Genomic DNA, 22,342 nt, shown 5'->3' with positions numbered 1-22,342 from the left:
TAGAATGGAGCCAGCAATTTCACACTGCTCAGCCTGTGCTTGGGATGAGGCTGCTGCGGGATGTTTATTTGAGGGCAGGGTAACCTCAGACAAACATCCTGCTTTTATCCTGCTTCTAAACCAAAACCTCTGCACAGGGAGACCACAAGATCCTGACCTTGTGAGGAGGGGAGTGTGTAAGCCTGTAAGGCTTCTGCCTGTGCTGTTTTGAAGTGAATGAACTGACCCTCTATATGGGTGCCTTGGTACTCTATGGAGAAAAGGAAGTACATTGAAAAAAAATACTTGTATGTTATATATGATATTTTATTAAGCAATTCTAGACTTTTTTTCTTGTTCTCTGTATTTGTATAATGTAAATATTAAGGGTAAGCGTTAGTCAAATCTCTATGGTGTGCTAATAAATGTTTTTGAGATCACCATTCTCTTCAGTTGTCATGAATAGACACTTCTTCTCTGCATTGCTGCCACATTGTGCTGGGACCATGGCTTCTGTTCCCACCATGGCACTTTCTGTGTGTTCTTCTAATGTTTGTGTATGCCTCCTCAACCTTCTCTGGTAAGTTTAGGGGTGCTGTGCATTTGTTTCGGTGTAAATTCACTGGGAGCTCCACAGGAATAGGGAGCGATGTGAATTATTTAAAGAGAAAGTGTAGCTTCTTTGTGGACAGGTAGTGACCACACCTGGTAAGCAGCCACATCCAGGATGTACCAAAAATAAGTTTACTCTTTGTCTGCACAGATGGGTTAATGTAAGACAGTGAGCCTTATTGGATCCATTTTTATGGCATAAATGTATGCATTTCTGTACTACGAGTGCCTAAATCAGTATTTTGGCACCTTTTACGTCTGGAGAGGAGGAACCGGGATGGCCTAGAGTAGAGTAGACTACAGTAAGGGCATGTGCACCTAAGTGTAGTACACCGTCTAGAGAAGCAGGACACTTGAGGTTAAGTAAAATTACATGTCCAGGCGTGATGTACGATGTGCAGTGCTCACATGGCTCATACATACAGTAACCTAGCATCCTACTTGTTCCTGTGCACCCCTATGAGTGTGCAAAATAAAATGTATGATGTAGGGTGCCATTGCCCAGTGGTGGTTATTGCTTGCGGCACATGTAATTGAATCACCCTCTAAGGCTAGTTGCATCCACAGATATCTTTTTCTGGTTAATGAGGCTTGGTGTAAATATATACAGTAACACCTGCAGCGCAGTACAATGTAACCTCATATTGACCACTTCAACTATACCCCTTTCACACCAGAAATGCAGGGGCAAAACCCGGGAATTCTGCCACGGGATTATGCAGGGACATTCCCGGGTTGGGCCCGTTTATACCAGCATTTGGAGCCGGGACATCCCGGGTCGGCACCTTTCACACTGAACCCGGGATGGCCCTGCATTTTCTGAGAATGGGCGTCTCAGAAAAACACAAGACCAGGAAGTGCCCTGAATAGCCAATCGGCATCAGCAGAGGCAACCCGGGAAGGTGGGACATGTCCCTGCACCATTCACACTGTCCAGGTTCCAGGGACCAACCCTGGTCCATTGCAGGGTTGAAATGCAGGGACAGAAATCCCGGGATTTTGTCCCTGTACCCTTTCACACTGAGATTTCCCAGGTTGATGCGCGTTCATGTGTTTTAACCCGGGAAATTTTGGGCTGTGTGAAAGGGGTATTATAGTACTTCATTCATCAGCATTGTCACTGCCATTTCATTTTGTGAAGTGATAACTATATGAAATATGCAACTTTTTACATTTATTATAAACCTTATCAAGACCTGTCTCTTTTTAATGACTCTTCATGACATCCTATAGCATATGGGGTAGTGTAAGGTTTCCATTTACTACTAGCAATACCAGCTTGCTATCACGAGCTGTACATATGCACATTTGTATGCCTTGTGTAGGAACAATGGGGCAGATGTATTAACCTGGAGAAGGCATAAGGAAGTGATAAACCAGTGATATGTGCAAGGTGATAAAGGCACCAGCCAATCAGCTCCAATATGTAAATTAACAGTTAGGATCTGATTGGCTGGTGCCTTTATCACCTTGCACGTATCACTGGTTTATTACTTCCTTATGCCTTCTCCAGGTTAATACATCTGCCCCAATGTCTGTTCCACATATCCAGAGACACTTCTGGAACCATATATACAAGTTTAATGATTTGTCAAAAAATGCATGGACTCTAAATGGGGTAATGTTGGGGGTTTTAAAACCTATAACACAGGAGAGCCGCATGCAGTATGTGTATCTCTGTCATTTTTGCATGTTATAATTTGGCCAGCACTAGTTGACATGTTGTCATGTCATCTTATATGGCCATATTAGTGTATGCCTATTTTATATTGCAAAGAATACTCTATTAAAATGAAATGTATAAAGGGCGCCAGGAGCTGCCTAGATAGAAATGGCCAAAGAAACCAATAAAAGGTTAAAAAAAAGGAAATTCTTGTCCTGGTTACAATGGATTAATCTTAAGAAACATACTAAAAGTTTATGGCGTACGTTGAAATTAAATTCTGGTGTGCATTGTAGATGACACGCTGTGGTCATTAAAGTATACCCAGAAATAACCATCCACCTTGTCGGCACCGTCTCGAGTCAGGGGTAAGCAACCTATGGAACTGCAGCATGCAGTATGTGTTGTCGACATGGCTGGCATGTTGATATTGTCATTCATCGTGTCGACATCTTTTTAAGGTCAGCATGATTAGAATGCTGATACAATATACCTGGTGGTCTAGTGATGACTTACCGGATTCGGCAGGTCCGCAGTCAGAAGACAGTGACTTCCAGCTGTTCCTGCAGTGGTTTGTATTGCTAGCCCTAACCCACAGCCTAGCCCTTGCCCTCCGGACAGCGCAGGATGTTGACGTGTCACATCGACATTTCAACAATGTTGGCATAACTGTCAACATGTTTGTCGAATTGTACATGTCAACAAAATGACTACATTCCGAACTGCATATTCAACCATACTCTGCCATAGGGCGGGATGTACTAATGTACATCGCCGCCCTGCACCACGACGCTGATCGCATATGTACTAACATATGCGATCAGCATTGCGGATGACAGCTCTTCCGATAAGAGCTGTCCTCCGCGATGCGCAGCGGCAGCCTGACTTCCGGGATTCGGCCCCAGGAGTCAGTCTGGCATGCGCGGGGTGACGGGGGGCGGCCGCAGGGCATGCTGGGAGGGATCCGATCGGATCCCTCACACAGCGCCGCGGAGAGAAGCCCATAGGCTTCTATGGACTATCGCCAGCTAAAGCTGGCGAACCCCGCCGCGGCGCTGACCAGCCGAACGGGGCTTAGTACATCAGGAAAATGCGGTAAACAGGGGGTTTAACGCATTTTCTGCTTAGTACATCCGGCTCACTGTTTTGATGTTGAGGCATACTGAAATGTTGTCATGGCATGCTCAGATGTGTAGTACGGCAGCAGCTGGAGTGCCACAGGTTGCCTAGGTAATGCACTCTCGGGTAAAGGCATGAAATAAAGCAGGTCACAGGTCACTCGCCTATCTTCTGTTTTCCAAAGCTGGACCTCTTATTTGTGATGTTTCTGATGTTGCCTGGAAAACTGGAAAATCACTCCGTAGTGTAGCATAACATTGACTTGAATACCGAAAACCACAAAATAAAACATTAAAATTAAAAAGAAAAAAAGGCAAAATGAATCCCCCAGGGTGTCTGAGGTTGTCCAAGGCCCTTTTTTTTTTTTTTTTTTTTTTTTTTTTGCATTTGATCTGGTAGGAGGCTTTAATAAGATTTGCTAGGTTTTTTTATTTTCTGTATCCAATAAATGTTTTGCTAATACTCAGTGGAGTGAATTTTTTTTTTTTTTTACAATTTTTCTTGGCACCTTCTGGAAACCACAAATGATAGAGGTCCAGATTAGGAAAATAGGATATATGAGTGACAGCTAGGCAGGAGAGTACATTGTGGAGTGGTTTCACTCACACATGGGGCAGGGCCAGCATCTAAGCCTCCTCTATTTTCAGCTGTGTCAGATCCCATAACGCTCGCTGTTCTGAAGATGTGTGAGGAGCTTCAGAGAACCGTGTATTTTACCTTCATGGTTTGTGGTTGTACCTTTTTACTACAAACTATAGCAAAAGTAACTTTTTGCACACACAAAGCAATTTAATAGCAATATCGCACCAGTGGCTTTGTGACTGATTGCATATTGCAGAAAATGGCATTTGCAAATTGCAAATACATGATGTTTGTTGCAGATCTTTGTCATAACCGAAATAATCTTAATAGACTCCTTATTATGCACCCAGCTTTCTCTATCGTCCTAAGTGGATGCTGGGGTTCCTGAAAGGACCATGGGGAATAGCGGCTCCGCAGGAGACAGGGCACAAAAGTAAAGCTTTTACAGGTCAGGTGGTGTGTACTGGCTCCTCCCCCTATGACCCTCCTCCAGACTCCAGTTAGATTTTTGTGCCCGGCCGAGAAGGGTGCAATTCTAGGTGGCTCTCATAAAGAGCTGCTTAGAGAGTTTAGCTTAGGTTTTTTATTTTACAGTGATTCCTGCTGGCAACAGGATCACTGCAACGAGGGACAGAGGGGAGAAGAAGTGAACTCACCTGCGTGCAGGATGGATTGGCTTCTTGGCTACTGGACATGAAGCTCCAGAGGGACGATCACAGGTACAGCCTGGATGGTCACCGGAGCCACGCCGCCGGCCCCCTCACAGATGCTGAAGCAAGAAGAGGTCCAGAATCGGCGGCTGAAGACTCCTGCAGTCTTCTTAAGGTAGCGCACAGCACTGCAGCTGTGCGCCATTTTCCTCTCAGCACACTTCACACGGCAGTCACTGAGGGTGCAGGGCGCTGGGGGGGGGGCGCCCTGGGAGGCAAATGAAAACCTTTAAAAAGGCTAAAAATACCTCACATATAGCCCCAGAGGCTATATGGAGATATTTACCCCTGCCTAAATGTACTAAATAGCGGGAGACGAGCCCGCCGGAAAAGGGGCGGGGCCTATCTCCTCAGCACACGGCGCCATTTTCTGTCACAGCTCCGCTGGTCAGGAAGGCTCCCAGGTCTCTCCCCTGCACTGCACTACAGAAACAGGGTATAACAGAGAGGGGGGGCAAAATAAATGGCAATATATTAATATAAAAGCAGCTATAAGGGAGCACTTAATCATAAGGCTATCCCTGTCATATATAGCGCTTTTTGGTGTGTGCTGGCAGACTCTCCCTCTGTCTCCCCAAAGGGCTAGTGGGTCCTGTCTTCGTATAGAGCATTCCCTGTGTGTCTGCTGTGTGTCGGTACGTGTGTGTCGACATGTATGAGGACGTTATTGGTGTGGAGGCGGAGCAATTGCCAAATATGAGGATGTCACCTTCTAGGGGGTCGACACCAGAATGGATGCCTTTATTTGTGGAATTACGGGATAGCGTCAACTCGCTTAAGCAGTCGTTTGCCGACATGAGGCGGCCGGACACTCAATTAGTGCCTGTCCAGGCGCCTCAAACACCGTCAGGGGCTGTAAAACGCCCCTTGCCTCAGTCGGTCGACACAGACCCAGACACAGGCACTGATTCCGGTGGTGAAGGTGACGAATCAACCGTATTTTCCAGTAGGGCCACACGTTATATGATTTTGGCAATAAAGGAGATGTTACATTTAGCTGATACTACAGGTACCACTAAACAGGGTATTATGTGGGGTGTGAAAAAACTACCAGTAGTTTTTACCGAATCAGAAGAATTAAATGACGTGTGTGATGAAGCGTGGGGTGCCCCGAAAAAAAAAAAACTGCTAATTTCAAAGAAGTTATTGGCTTTATACCCTTTCCCGCCAGAGGTTAGGGAGCGCTGGGAAACACCTCCTAGGGTGGACAAAGCGCTAACACGCTCATCAAAACAAGTGGCGTTACCCTCTCCTGAGACGGCCGCACTTAAAGATCCATCAGATAGGAGGATGGAAAATATCCAAAAAGGTATATACACACATGCAGGTGTTATACTACGACCAGCTATTGCGACTGCCTGGATGTGCAGTGCTGGGGTAGTTTGGTCAGAGTCCCTGATCGAAAATATTGATACCCTGGACAGGGACAATATTTTACTGTCGTTAGAACAAATAAAGGATGCATTTCTTTATATGCGTGATGCACAGAGAGATATCTGCACACTGGCATCACGGGTAAGTGCTATGTCCATTTCGGCCAGAAGAGCTTTATGGACACGACAGTGGACATGCGATGCGTAGAGGAGTTATTTGGGGTCGGTCTATCGGATTTGGTGGCCACGGCTACGGCCGGGAAATCCACCTTTCTACCTCAAGTCACTCCCCAACTGAAAAAGGCACCGACCTTTCAACCGCAGCCCTTTCGTTCCTTTAAAAATAAGCGAGCAAAGGGCTATTCATATCTGCCACGAGGCAGAGGACGAGGGAAGAGACAGCAACAGGCAGCTCCTTCCCAGGAACAGAAGCCCTCCCCGGCTTCTACAAAAGCCTCAGCATGACGCTGGGGCTTCGCAAGCGGACTCGGGGGCGGTAGGCGGTCGTCTCAAGAATTACAGCGCGCAGTGGGCTCACTCGCAGGTAAATCCCTGGATCCTGCAGATAATATCTCAGGGGTACAGGTTGAAATTAGAGACAGAGCCACCTCGCCGTTTCCTGAAGTCTGCTTTACCAACGTCCCCCTCAGAAAGGGAGACGGTTTTGGAAGCCATTCACAAGCTGTATTCTCAGCAGGTGATAGTCAAGGTACCTCTTCTACAACAAGGGAAGGGGTATTATTCCACTCTTTTTGTGGTACCGAAGCCGGATGGCTCGGTAAGGCCTATTCTAAATCTGAAGTCCTTGAACCTGTACATAAAGAAGTTCAAGTTCAAGATGGAGTCACTCAGAGCAGTGATAGCGAACCTGGAAGAAGGGGACTTTATGGTATCCTTGGACATCAAGGATGCGTATCTCCACGTTCCAATTACCCCTCACACCAGGGGTACCTCAGGTTCGTTGTACAAAACTGTCACTATCAGTTTCAGACGCTGCCGTTTGGTTTGTCCACGGCACCTCGGGTCTTTACAAAGGTAATGGCCGAGATAATATTTCTTCTTCGAAGAAAAGGCGTATTAATTATCCCATACTTGGACGATCTCCTAATAAGGGCAAGGTCCAGAGAACAGCTAGAGATGGGTTTAGCACTATCTCAAGAGGTGCTAAAGCAGCACGGATGGATTCTGAATATTCCAAAATCCCAATTAATGCCGACAACTCGTCTGCTGTTCCTGGGGATGATTCTGGACACAGTTCAGAAAAAGGTTTTTCTTCCCGAAGAAAAAGCCAAGGAGTTATCTGACCTGGTCAGGAACCTCCTAAAACCAGGAAAGGTGTCTGTACATCAATGCACAAGAGTCCTGGGAAAAAATGGTAGCTTCTTACGAAGCAATCCCTTTCGGCAGATTCCATGCAAAGGGATCTGTTGGACAAATGGTCAGGGTCGCATCTTCAGATGCACCTGCGGATAACCCTGTCGCCGAGGACAAGGGTATCCCTTCTGTGGTGGTTGCAGGAGGCTCATCTATTGGAGGGCCGCAGATTCGGCATGCAGGATTGGATCCTGGTGACCACGGAGGCCAGCCTGAGAGGCTGGGGAGCAGTCACACAGGGAAGAAATTTCCAGGGAGTGTGGTCGAGCCTGAAAAAGTCTCTTCACATAAGCATTCTGGAACTAAGAGCAATCTACAATGCTCTAAGCCAGGCGGAACCTCTGCTTCAAGGAAGACCGGTGTTGATCCAGTCGGACAACATCACGGCAGTCGCCCATGTAAACAGACAGGGCGGCACAAGAAGCAGGAGGGCAATGGCAGAAGCTGCCAGGATCCTTCGCTGGGCGGAGAATCACGTGATAGCACTGTCAGCAGTATTCATCCCGGGCGTGGACAACTGGGAAGCAGACTTCCTCAGCAGACACGACCTTCACCCGGGAGAGTGGGGACTTCATCCAGAAGTTTTCCACATGCTATTAAACCGTTGGGTAAAACCAATGGTGGACATGATGGCGTCTCGCCTCAAAAAAACACTGGACAGGTATTGCGCCAGGTCAAGAGATCCGCAGGCAATAGCTGTGGACGCGCTGGTAACACCTTGGGTGTACCAGTCGGTATATGTGTTTCCTCCTCTGCCTCTCATACCAAAGGTATTGAGGATTATACGGCAAAGAGGAGTAAGACTAGTGGCTCCGGATTGGCCAAGAAGGACTTGGTACCCGGAACTTCAAGAGATGGTCACGGACGATCCGTGGCCTCTACTTCTGAGAAGGGACCTGCTTCAGCAGGGTACTTGTCTTTTTCAAGACTTACCGCGGCTGCGTTTGACGGCATGGCGTTTGAATGCCAGATCCTAAAAGGAAAAGGCATTCCAGAAGAAGTCATTCCTACCTTGATAAAGGCAAGGAAGGAAGTCACCGCGAAGCATTATCGCCGTATTTGGCGAAAATATGTTGCGTGGTGCGAGCAGCGGAGTGCTCCGATGGAGGAATTTCAACTGGGTCGTTTTCCTACATTTCCTGCAATCAGGATTGTCTATGGGTCTCAAATTGGGATCTATTAAGGTTCAAATTTCGGCCCTATCAATATTCTTCCAAAAAGAATTGGCCTCAGTCCCTGAGGTCCAGATTTTTATCAAAGGAGTACTGCATATACAGCCTCCTGTGGTGCCTAAGGTGGCACCGTGGGATCTAAATGTAGTTTTAGATTTCCTCAAATCCAATTGGTTTGAACCACTAAAGAATGTGGATTTGAAATATCTCACATGGAAAGTGACTATGTTACTGGCCCTGGCTTCGGCCGGGAGAGTATCTGAACTGGCGGCTTTGTTTTATAAAAGCCCTTATTTAATTTTCCATTCGACATAGGGCAGAGCTGCGGACGCGTCCGCATTTTCTCCCTAAGGTGGTATCAGCGTTTCACCTGAACCAGCCTATTGTAGTGCCTGCGGCTACAGACGACTTGAAGGACTCCAAGTTGTTGGACGTTGTCAGAGCCTTAAAATATACATTTAAAGGACGGCTGGAGTCAGAAAATCTGACTCGCTGTTTATACTGTATGCACCCAACAAGTTGGGTGCACCTGCTTCTAAGCAGTCGATTGCTCGTTGGATTTGTAACAAAATTCAACTTGTACATTCTGTGGCAGGCCTGCCACAGCCTAAATCTGTTAAGGCCCATTCCGCAAGGAAGGTGGGCTCATCTTGGGCGGCTGCCCGAGGGGTCTCGGCATTACAACTCTGCCGAGCAGCTACGTGGTCAGGGGAGAACACGTTTGTAAATTTTTACAAATTTGATACCCTGGCAAAGGAGGACCTGGAGTTCTCTCATTCGGTGCTGCAGAGTCATCCGCACTCTCCCGCCCGTTTGGGAGCTTTGGTATAATCCCCATGGTCCTTTCAGGAACCCCAGCATCCACTTAGGACGATAGAGAAAATAAGAATTTACTTACCGATAATTCTATTTCTCGGAGTCCGTAGTGGATGCTGGGCGCCCATCCCAAGTGCGGATTATCTGCAATACTTGTACATAGTTATTGTTAACTAATTCGGGTTATTGTTTAGGAAGCCATCTTTCAGAGGCTCCTCTGTTATCATACTGTTAACTGGGTTTAGATCACAAGTTGTACGGTGTGATTGGTGTGGCTGGTATGAGTCTTACCCGGGATTCAAAATCCTCCCTTATTGTGTACGCTCGTCCGGGCACAGTACCTAACTGGAGTCTGGAGGAGGGTCATAGGGGGAGGAGCCAGTACACACCACCTGACCTGTAAAAGCTTTACTTTTGTGCCCTGTCTCCTGCGGAGCCGCTATTCCCCATGGTCCTTTCAGGAACCCCAGCATCCACTACGGACTCCGAGAAATAGAATTATCGGTAAGTAAATTCTTATTTTTACACAATGAAGTTAGAGGCAGTACGGAATATGTGGCTAGTTCTGTTACATGCCTCTAGTTATCATGTCATTACATAAGTCTTTGGCAGGAAAAGTTCCGTCCTGCCCCTATCCGAGTTTGCCAGTAGGGCTGGGAAGATTTAGGATGTGCGTACTCTACAGGAGCCGTCTCCTCTCAGACCACAGAGCTCTTTGATGTCCTCTCCAAGCTTCTGTCACAGACTTTCCATTTAGTGCAAGAATAGCCAGGCCTAAAGTAAAATCATATGGTTCTCTCCTTATCCCCAGGGCCTGTTGTGAGACCAGGGGGGTTATGAGAGAGTGCTTGTGTGATGCAGGGGCGATGGCTGGTACTGAATGGCACAAATTACAATCCAGTGGCTCTTCTTGGTTTTAAACGGGCTTCTGGGAATAGAATTTGGCCATCCACAGGAGTCCTAAATGACTACTTAGGAGTATTATATGCGTGTTTTTTTTTGTTTGTTTTTTTATGATCAGAGCACTGCTTCATATCTGCCCATTTCTGTTTATTTTAAGGTGACCTTTTACCCTATGTCTAAATGTATGACTCTTAACAGTCTTTGCATGGTTCCTTCCCCTCGTCCTACTTTTTTCTTTCAATGGCTGCAGGATGAGGCAGCTTCCTGTGTGAGGGGCCCAGGGCAGGGTACAAGGTCTGGCACGTTGAAGTAACCCTAATCAGGTTCTGGTATCCTCCTGCGGAATACTCTGCCTGGTGTCTTATCTCTTCCTCTTTCCTCCCTCACTCAACTTATCACTTCAGTTAATTGAAAACCAGCTTGCTGCTTCTAGAGAAAGAGAACTACACCATCTTAAAGGGACCTCGTGCACATTTTATTCAGTCCATCCCTTTCCAGTGCCACGATTGAATTTTTAGGTCTCTTCCATGATGAATGGGGTTTGACCATAGAATATATATGATGGACTGAACAGCAGCTGTATGTTCAGTGTTAATCATCCTATATCTTACATCTATTAAGAAGCCATGTAATGTCATGTTAAAACAGACTTGCCAGCAAAGCAGGAATGTACAATCTATTCTCCTACTTCACCAACGGGGGCTGCTGTGTACAAGCCAGCAATTAATGAGCAGTACTTTTAGGTGTTATAACTGAGGGTATAAAAAATTTTTTTGAAGCACTGCACAGAATCTACCTTGTAGAAAACCCTTACAAGTGGTTTTTACCCCAGATTTGTTTTTCTCATGGAAAGTTGTGTTTACCTTCTTTCCTCTGCCTCCGGCAACTTTAAGTTCTCACCAAAATGAGCCTGCTCTGGGTGACTGGTGCCACCTGCATTGTAATCCCACCAATATCTACCCAGCGTTCAGCATGGCCCATCCTGTTTGCAGCTAGTAGACTGCTGTGGTGTGCTGTTAGAGTCCTGTTGGGTTACAGTGCAGCGGAACCACAGCAGTAGCATGCTTTTAGGTCACATTTGCCACCTCTTGTTGAAGGAATACTGGGGATAATTCAGATCTGATCGTAGCAGCAAATTTGTTAGCGGTTGGACAAAACAATGTGCACTGCAGGGGGGGGGGGGGGGGGGCAGATGTAACATGTGCAGAGAGAGATTTGGGTGGGGTGTGTTCAAACTGAAATCTAAATTGCAGTGTAAAAATAAAGCAGCAAGTATTTACCCTGCACAGAAATAAAATAACACACCCAAATCTAACGCTCTCTGCAAATGTTATATCTGCCCCACCTGCAGTGCACATGGTTTTGCCCAGCTAACAGGTCTGAATTAGGCCCATTATCATTAGACTATTTGGTGGGGGGAGCATTGTTTAAAATAAATATATAAATAGTTATCAATGGTAAAAAAAAAAAAAATAGAAGGTTGAGATATTTATTTATTTATTTTTTCACACTTTCATATATTGATTTCGAATCACTGGTTCTATTTTGTTTAAACCAGATAATTACAGAGTCTATTTATGTCTAATGGTTTCTCCGAGCCATTCATACAGTAGGTCTTATTCAGGCTCTTAAAACATACATACAGTATGCATGGGCAATTGTATTTGCCCTCAGGTCAAGTCGCTCTAAAGTAGGGATGACCAAACTGCTCCTCAAGGACCCTAATAGTTCATGTTTTCTAGACTACCAGTGGATTTGTATAATGTCTGGAATGAATACACCTGTGCACCAGGTAAATGGTAGTGAAAATGTGAACTATTAAGGGTACTTGACGACCGGGCTGGGGGCTACCCCCAGCTGGGTACACACTGGAGCGATGTCATTCTGAAATGCCGTTTTGAGATTACATATCCCTTACATCGCTCAGTGTGTATGCAGGATTGCGCTCTTCCACGAACACTTGCGACACTCGCTAGGTTTGATGTGCTACACATAAAACCTACCGATATCGCTAGCGTCCTTGTTTACAATCTGTGTTGACGGGCATTCCTTCCGATGGCTGAATGAATCCCTGTCGTCCCAGTGTGTACCCAGCTTAACTCTCAGGCATCCCTATTAGTTAGGTAATGAAGTAGCCACTTAGTGTCCACAGCATAGAAATACTGCGAGAAGCCATATAGAGACCAAGTTACACAAATTTCAGAGATGACTGCAGTTTTGCAGTGTAATTAACACTAAACTGTAAAAAAATAATATAAATGTAGACACATAGGGGTATATTCAATTAGGGTCGGATCCATTCCGACATGCATTTGTCGGAATGGATCCGACAACCCCTATTCAATCCCATCTCAATTCGACTTTAAAAAAAGTTGAATTGAGATGAGACCTGTGAGCGGAGGAGAGTGGGGAGACCAGCGGGGAGAGCCCGCGGGCAGACTGAGGAGAGCAGCGCTACAGCCGGTAGGTCTCACAGCCGCCAGCCCTCACGGCAAGTGTGACCTCACTTGCTGGAGCCTGGGTGGACGCTGCCATGAGCGGTGCGGCTGAGACATCCTTCTGCAGCGCGGTGCTGTAGGGCTGCTCTCCCCTGTATGCCCGCGGCTTTCCTCCTCTAAGGTCCCTCATCTCAGTCCGGCTTTTTTTTTTAAATTTTTTTTTATGTCTGACTGAGATGGTAGGAAACTGGGCCAAATCCTGTTGAATTTGGCCCCGTTTCCCTCAAAAGTACGTGAATCGGCAGCTATACCGCCGATTCACGTACTATTTGACAAGTCGAATTCCCCGACTTGTCGAATAAAAATGGCGGGGATTTAATAGGTCGAATCACGATTCGACCTTAAAAAGTCGAAAACTGACGTCTTTTCGACAGACGGCAGCTTTCGACCCTAATGGAATATACCCCAATATAACTCCTTCCCCTCTCCTCCCTTTCCCCGCTCCTTCTCAATCTAACTCCTTCCATTGATGGCAGATAAGAACCACTTGGCCCATCTAGTCTGCCTTTTTTTTAATTTTTTTTATTTATTTTTATTACCATATATTTATCTGAAACCTTGGGACTAATTCAGATCTGAGCGCAGCAGCAAATTTGTTAGCTAATGGGCAAAACCATGTGCACTGCAGGTGGGGCAGATATAACATGTGCGCAGAGAGTTAGATTTGGGTGGGGTGTGTTCAAACTGAAATCTAAATTGCAGTGTAAGAATAAAACAGCAAGTATTTACCTTGCACAGAAACAATATAACCCACCCAAATATAACTCTCTGCAAATGTTATATCTGCCCCCCCCCCCTGCAGTGCACATGCTTTTGCCCATTAGCTAGCAAATTTGCTGCAGCGATCAGATCTGAATTACCCCCCTTATTAGATCCTTATTTCTTTGTAAGGATATCCTTATGTCTATCCCATGCATGTTTAAATTGCTCTATCTGCCTCTACAACCTCTGATGGGAGGCTATTCCACTTGTCCACTACCCTTTCTGTGAAGTCATTTTTCCTCAGATTTCCCCTAAACCTACTAGCTTCCTCCCTCCAGTCTCAGTGCATATCCTCGTGTGCTATTGCTTCTCTTCATTTGAAGAATGTTTCCCTCCTGGACTTTGTTAGAAACTTTCAAATTTATCAAGGGTTTTATCATGTCCCCCCTTTCCCTTCTCTGCTCCAAACTATACATATTGAGATTTTTTTTTAGTCTTTCTGGGTAAGTTTTGTGATGTAGGTCATGCACCACTTTAGTTGCTTTTCTTTGTACAGTCTCTAATGTATTAATATCCTTTTGAAGATATGGCCTTCAGAACTGAACACAGTATTCTAGATGAGGCTGTACAAATGACCTATACAGTGGCATTATTACTTATTTCTGCTGCTGATTCCTCTCCCAATGCAGCCAAGCATCTGACTAGCCTTCCCCATTGCTTTGTTACATTTCTTACCTGCCTTTTAAGTCACCTGAAAAATAGAGACTCCTAGATCCCTTTCCTCCTCAGTAGTTCCCAGTATAGTGCCATTAGCATTTTGGATTTTTGATACCCAAGTGCATGATTTTGCATTTTTTTTTTGGCATTAAACTGTTTTTGCCACAGTCTTGACCATTCCTCTAGTTTACCTATATTCTCAATCATTTGTTTTATCCCTCCTGGTGCGTCTACCCTGTTGCATACCTTTTATGTCATCTGCAAAAAGGCATACTTTCCCTTTAATGTCATTTGCAATGTCAGCAATCAAGATATAAAAAAAACACTGGTCCAAGTACAGATCCCTGGGGTACTCCACTTGTAACACTTCCCTCCTGTGAATGTACTGTACTCCATTTACTACAACTCTCTGTTTTCTATCCTGCAAGCAAGATCTTATCCATTCAACAATCTTAGTAACCAATCCCAAGCTTTCGAGGTTATTTATCAGTCTGTGATGTGGGGTAGTGTAAAAAACCTTACACAGTCAAAGTCAATGAGGTTTGTTTGATATGATCTCCCCACCCCATTGAATCCATGCTGTTTGGGGTCCTGTAAATTGCTGGATTTTTTAAGAGTGTTTCCATCAGTGTCCCTACTACTGATGTAAGAATCACTGGTCTGTAGTTGTTTGCCTCTTCCTTGCTTCCCTTTTTGTGCAGTGGAACTACGTTCGCTCTTCTCCAGTCCTCTGGAATTACTCCTGTAGCTAGTGACTGGTTGAATAATTCTGTTAATGGTGCTACCAGCACCTCTTTAAGCTCTTGTAGTATCCTTGGATGTATCCCATCTGGCCCCATAGATTTGTCCACTTTCAGCTTTGAGAGTTCTGTTAGGACCTTCTCCTCCTCTGTAAATGTACTTGTTTCATTTTCCTGAATACCCCTGCAACTTATCTGTGGCCCCTTCCACACTCTTTCGGTAGTGAATATTGAGCAAAAATAATTAAGATGATCTGCTATTACATTGTCTCCCTCAACAAGACTCCCAGTCTCTGTCTTTAGATTTAATATTCGGCCTTTTGTTTTTCTCCTTTCGCTTATATACCTAAAATAAAGCTTTGCCTCCTTTTGTCAAGTTGTCATGATCCTTGAAAGGGGATTTCCATCTTAGGGGGTATGCAATTAGCTCTGATCATTTTGGAGCTAATGAATTTGCCCCACTGAGTTTTCATCCGTTTTGAAGGTGTTTTTCGCCAATGCCTTTTCTCCCTCCTTCCATTTTGTTTTTTTTATTGAAAGGCATTGGAAAAAATTCCTCAATCTGAGAAAATGGCCCGCATTTTCAACGGAAAACATGTTGATTTGCCAATCCATGTGTTTTCCGCCCCTGCTGTATATTTTGCCTAGGCGAAAATCTGGCCCTGCTATTGCATAGGGCGAATCCCCATTTGCCCTAAAAACAGCGAAAAGCTAAGCTAATTGAATCCCCCTTAAGCTGATGTATTGCTTTACACAGCTACATGTGAAACTTTTACTGCCTATTCATTTCTAGCTTTCTATTTTCTTTTTTTTCGCCAAAGCTCCATAGGTGCATGCATTATAGTGGATGTTTGTGTGATGGGTGTGGTATAGAAGCTCTACACTGTCTAGATAGACTGTTAATAAGTCGACAACATCAAAAAGTCAACATAACAAATGTAGACCACAAAAGGGTAGATTTTGTATATTTAATGTTCTGCAACTACCATCAGTAGAAACGTAGACTCTCGCCACAGGTTACTATTCCTAGTAATAGTTCACATTGATAGTAACTCAAGCAAATGTTGGGAAAATGTGTCGACCATTGTCATGTCAACTTTTTGTACCTGTCAACCTACTGACTAACTAGACAGTGTAGATCTATCATTCGGATACCTTGTATGACGATATGTCACACGCAAGCCAATGCAGTAACTGCTGCCTGGGTGTTAGTTTTACTGAAAAAAACACTGGGCAAGACATTATTTGAAATACAGCTTATTCATTCAAAGGAAACAATTTGCCCTCCCGAGGTTCTGGTGTTCATGATGATGAAATAGTTTCTAGTGATTTTATAGGGTAAATGTAATAACCCTTGAGTTGCTGGTAGAAACAAGGTTTTTGTTATTTAGCCACTATGTGTACAGCAGCAATAATTTGGAAAGCAAAACCAACCTGACTTTGCCTCTTAAATGACTGCTTTTTTATATTTTGATTTTTTTTTTTTCATCTAGTGGTTAAATAAATAAAATGTTGTGACTGTTTGTAAACTCACAGGCTATTGCATTTACCATATGGCGTAAGGGGGGTCCGAGTAGGTGCGATGAGACATTAGGAGCGGAAAATGGGGTGTTTTGCAATTTTTCCTGATGTCTCACTGATGATTTTTTCTTCTTCAATTAGATCTCCCATAAAAAGTATATATAATTTGTTTTATTTATTTATATTTGTGCGAAAACACACAGGTTCAGTAATGCTTGTGTGTTTTTTGCCACCACAGGCTCGAAAAGCCATTGCTTATCAAAGCCATGGCGACATCTCCAGTCAGTGCCCCATGCCCGCAGCAGCCGCCGTGGACTGCAGGGTGGGTGCCTGGAAGCTGGCGCTCAGCATTGTGACCCACAGCCGCCCTGGTTGCCCCAGCCAGGTGGGCGGGGGTCATGAGATGAAGGGGCCGCTGTCAGGGGAGCCACTGGACTGGTGCTGAGGCATGTATCACAATCCTGATGCTAATAGGATAGCCATGAGTGATATTACCAGCAGTAATGTACCGCGGGTAATTGAATATCCCCAACAGTCTGTGTGTTAGTGTATATTTTGCTACCCATTAAATGTCTGTGTGTGTGTCTGTTACATTTGCACTTGAAATGATATAAACTGTTTCTCTTTTTTTGTCTCTTGAAGTTGTGTAAAATGCTGTCACTGGTGACAAAATACTGAGTACTGATTCTTGTCTCTTTGCCTCATTAGACACCAGCCTCTCTCTTGATGCAAGCAAGCAAGGGCATTGGTGCAGTGTAGCGTATTGGGAGCACCGGACACGTGTGGGCCGTCTCTACGCCGTGTGCCAGCCTTCAGTCAGCATCTTCTATGACCTACCTCAAGGGAGTGGCTTCTGCCTGGGCCAGCTGAGCCTGGAGAATCGGAGTGAGGCTGCAGCCAGGACACGGGGGAAGATCGGACTTGGTATTCTGCTAAGCAAAGAGGCGGATGGGGTGTGGGCCTATAACCGCAGTGACCATCCCATTTTTGTTAACTCTCCAACGCTTGATGCACCCACCTGTCGATCCCTTGTTGTGCGAAAGGTGATGCCTGGATATTCCCTCAAAGTGTTTGACTATAAAAAATCGTGCGTCCTTCAGCATCTCCCCCCACCCCCTGAATTCGCAGATGGACCTTACGACCCTCACAGTGTACGCATCAGTTTTGCAAAAGGCTGGGGGCCATGCTACTCTCGTCAGATGATCACTTCATGTCCTTGCTGGCTGGAGGTCCTGTTGGGGCGGTAGCAATCGGTCTGTGTACCCCACTTCCTTCAATTGATATATAAATAAGGAAGGATATGTACCACTGTGAGCAGACAAGTTGAGTGGGTGAGCGCCCTTGGTAAACGCCTTAGCTGTCAGGGAGGCATGTATTCTCATGCTCAGAGCTGTCTAAGCACTACACCTCGTGCCTCTTTGTCAGAAGATGGGGTTTTCCGACTCAAAACACAAAGTAACTATGGAATGAAAGGGGAACCATTGCCTAAGTTGTATCATCATTATGTTGTAGGGTATATACGCCATTTTATCCTGCAGAGATTAATACTTCAGCATGGTTTTTAAGGAATGCTGCTGCAAACAGCTATAACAGATTGGGTGGTGCACAACTGTACACAGCTTTACAAAATGACGCCCCCTTTGCTCACTAACAGGAGTTGCAGAATGCCATGTGACAAACCTTTCAGGTGCCATATTTATTAACCTCTTCCTTACAGCAGAGGCCTGGAACTGCCTTGCTTGCTTTGAGTTTTATCCTGCTTTGCAGTGTTCTGTAGGCCTCTGGTAGGGAATGGGTTAATCTCCTTGTGAACAGCAAGGTCCCACCCACCTACTACCCCTCACAGTTTTCAGCGTGGAATCCCCCCCACACACACACACTCCTCCTTACAGAGAGATTCTCCCAAATACCATGCCCTAGATTTAATATAAAATGTTTTATATATTATATGGAAATATATATTATACTTGTAAATACGGAGTCATTTTTACAATGTCATTATTTATGTATGGTGCAATGTGTATATGAACTTAAATACAAATAAAATGCACTTTGGCTTTTACAGTTCTTCCAGCACAGAATCAATAAACAAAATCAATATAGTGAAAATCTTATTTGATATTTTGTTATATTGTCGGGGTTTTTTTTTTTTTTTTGTGTGTGAGATAAGACTTTTATAATTACACTTACTACAAAGTAGGAGTAGTTTCCTGTGCAGGTTCAAACAGAAAGTAATGATTAAACCAGAATGATACTCATGTGGGCTGGGGGTTCCCACACATTCATTGATTTTGATAATCTCTGGTGATGCGCCTCTAGAGTTTACAATGGAACATGATACAAGGAAACACTGTGTGATGAGGGGGCATATGTACATAGTGGGCACACACTGGAACGATCTTAGACCGATATGTCGTTTCTGTCCAAATCAGAACATCTTAATATTGTGTATGCCAGATTTGCACGTTCCAGTGGTCACGTGATATCTTGCAGGTCAGCTGTGATCCTACATCGCGCTGTCGTCCCCTACATTATATAAGTGTGTACGCACTTGCTGATGCAGGGGCCTTTCAGATCGGCTGGGTACACATTGTTCTAGTGTGTTCCAACCTAAAGCTGGGTACACACTGGTGCAATATATGGCCCGGTATGTAATTTCTGTCTGAATTAGTGACATATTGGCCAAATCTCTCAGTGGGTAAGCGGGTGCCCGCGGTCGCTAGCGACATCTGCACGGCCAACTGGGCGATAACGCTAGCGACCTAGTTCTTTGTTAATGAAGAACAGAGTGATTTGTTGCTCTGTCCTTCATACATCGTTCTAATGTATACCCAGGATTCTATTTGTCGGGCCGACATATCGGCTGGGGACACATCTCTGTGTACACAGCTTAAGCCTTGGAGAGAGAGAAACTAACAAACAGCTCTTAACTGTCATTTTTCAAACACTGCCAGTAGCATAACAGGAGCTGATTGTGGTACGTTATCTCTAACCAAGTACATCTAAGGTGTGACTATTAAATAAGACTGTACAAAATATACCATATTGTGCAAATTAAAAGGGAGGGGAGGAATACCGACTTTGAACTATCCCAGAACTGTTTTGCAAGTTTCACCCCTCTCACACAGTTTGCTGTCAAACTGCTTTGGAAGAAGTTGTGTTTTTCCCACACGTTGTCAAAATGCATAATTCAAAAGTAGAGCAACATGTTAACATTTTTGGTTAAATTAAACAAAACAGCCACTTAATCTTTCTGTATGCTAACCAATACTTATGGGTCAGATTGTATGTCACATGCACATGTGTTTGAGTGGTACAAAAGATTAAGGCCCCCATTTATCAAGCCTTGGGGAGTGATGAATAGCACAGTGATAAAGTACCAACCAATCAGCTCCTAACTTCCATGTCACAGGCTGTGGGGTCTATTTACTAAGCTTTGAATGAAGATAATGTACCAGCCAATCAGCTCATACCTGCCATTTTTCAAACCCAACCAATATTTTTTTTAGATGAAGTTATTACCTGTGATAAAACCTAGATCTTCCAGTACGCTCTTAAGACAAAATGCCAGTCCATGCTCTTGAAAACACCATCATCACCAAGAATGAAGAACACACGTTAAAGCAAATCCAAATTCATAGCCATGTTAACACCCTTGATATTAAAAAAACAACAACTTATTTTGGAAGACTGGGTACCAGAAGGTGCAACAGTGAATCAGCATTACTACAAATATGTTCTAGCAACTTTTGTGGGAAAGAAGACAGCGTTGTGAAAACATGGTTTCATCTTCCAGGACAAGGTACCAGTCCACACAGCTCTCTGTGGAGCAGTTTTTGAGAAACAGATTGCAGTGCTAGAACACCCTCCATACTCCCCAGACCTCGCACCGCATGACCTCTTTATTTCCCCTGAAAGACTGTACTCAAATAAACCCGTTTTGCATCAGTTACTAGGTAAAGAAGAAAACGACAGAGCTGTTGAAATGTAATACGTTCCTTTTTAACGGCGGCCGGGATCCCAGCTGTCATGATCCTGACAGCGGGATCCTGGCCACCAGTCTGCCGGCTAGAAAGCCTCTTGCGGGCTTGCTACGCTTATTACAGGATATATTTTCCCTCTGTGGGTGTCATGGACAGAGGGAGAAAAGCCTGTGGCAACAGTATTCTGGTAGCGGCATTTCACAGCTTGTCGGGATTCCGGCGTCGGCATTGTGACCGCTGGGGTGCGACAGGCAGTCTCCCGATTGCCTCCCATTGAGACAGCTGAAAGATAATGAGCTACAGCACGGCCTTGACCAATAGAAAATAAGAATGCAGCGGTGTGTGGCTGCAGAAGGGTAGTGGAGTTAAAAATGTACTTAATATAATTAAACATACAGTTGTGCTCATAAGTTTACATACCCTAGCAGAATTTGTGATTTTCTGGCCATTTGTCAGAGAATATGAATGATAACTCACAAACTTTTCTTTCACTCATGGTTAGTGGTTGGGTGAAGCCATTTATTGTCAAACAACTGTGTTTACTCTTTTTAAATCATAATGACAACGGAAACTACCCAAATGACCCTGATCAAAAGTTTACATACCCCAGTTCTTAATACCGTGTATTGCCCCCTTTAACATCAATGACAGCTTGAAGTATTTTGTGGTAGTTGTGGATGAGGCTCTTTATTTTCTCAGATGGTAATGCTGCCCATTCTTCTTGGCAAGAAGCCTCCAGTTCCTGTAAATTCTTGGGCTGTCTTGCATGAACTGCACGTTTGAGATCTCCCCAGAGTGGCTCAATGATATTGAGGTCAGGAGACTGAGATGGCCACTCCAGAACCATCACTTTATTCTACTGTAGCCAATGACAGGTCGACTTGGCCTTGTGTTTTGGATCATTGTCATGTTGGAACGTCCAAGTACGTCCCATGTGCAGCTTCCGGGCTGATGAGTGCAAATTTTCCTCCAGTATTTTCTGATAACACATCCCCAAAACATCAGCAATCCACCTCCATGTTTCACAGTAGGAATGGTGTACCTTTCATCATAGGCCTTGTTGACTCCTCTCCAAATGTAACGTTTATGGTTGTGGCCAAAAAGTTCAATTTTGGTCTCATCACTCCAAATGACTTTGTTCCAGAAGTTTTGAGCCTTGTCTCTGTGCTGTTTGGAGTATTGTAAGCGGGATGCTTTGTGGCATTTGCGAAGTAATGGCTTTCTTCTGGCGACTCGACCATGCAACCCATTTTTCTTCAAATGCCTCCTTATTGTGCATCTTGAAACAACCGCACCACTTTTTTTCAGAAAGTACTGAATTTCAGCTGAAGTTATTTGTGGATTTTTCTTTGCATCCCGAACAATTTTCCTGGCAGTTGTGGCTGAAATTTTTGTTGGTCTACCTGACCGTGATTTGGTTTCCACAGAATCCCTCATTTTCCACTTCTTAGTTAGAGTTTGAGCACTGCTGATTGGCATTCTCAATTGCTTGGATATCTTTTTATATCCCTTTCCTGTTTTATACAGTTCAATTACCTTTTCCCGCAGATCCTTTGACAATTATTTTGCTTTCCCCATGACTCAGAATCCAGAAATGTCAGTGCAGCACTGGATGAAAGATGCAAGGGTCTTTCAGGAGTCCAGAAACTCACTGACCTTTTATACACACACACTGATTACAAGCAAACAGATCACAGGTGAGGATGGTTACCTTTAGTAGCCATTCAAACCCGTTTGTGTCAATTTGTGTGCATGTTATCAGGCCAAAATCTTCAGGGTATGTAAACTTTTGATCAGGGTCATTTGGGTAGTTTCTGTTGTCATTATGATTTAAAAAGGGTAAACACCGTTGTTTGACAATAAATGTCTTACACAACC

General features: G+C 44.5%; 1 protein-coding gene across 2 annotated transcripts in view; it reads left to right on the top strand.

Moving 5' to 3' along the window:
* SMAD6 (SMAD family member 6) overlaps nucleotides 1–18,590 on the top strand; it is a 101,459-nt gene extending 82,869 nt beyond the window's left edge. For both annotated transcript variants that reach the window (XM_063925566.1, XM_063925565.1), the window contains one exon: nucleotides 17,190–18,590. In XM_063925566.1, coding sequence (XP_063781636.1) covers nucleotides 17,190–17,728 — 539 coding nt within the window. In that variant the 3' untranslated portion in view covers nucleotides 17,729–18,590. The remainder of the gene's footprint in view (nucleotides 1–17,189) is intronic.
* The last annotated feature ends 3,752 nt before the right edge of the window (nucleotides 18,591–22,342 follow it).

Source organism: Pseudophryne corroboree, chromosome 6, assembly GCF_028390025.1.
Source record: "Pseudophryne corroboree isolate aPseCor3 chromosome 6, aPseCor3.hap2, whole genome shotgun sequence".
NCBI lineage: Eukaryota > Metazoa > Chordata > Amphibia > Anura > Myobatrachidae > Pseudophryne > Pseudophryne corroboree.
The sequence above is the reverse complement of the archived record's forward strand: the minus strand, read 5'-3'. Positions and strand labels throughout refer to the sequence as shown.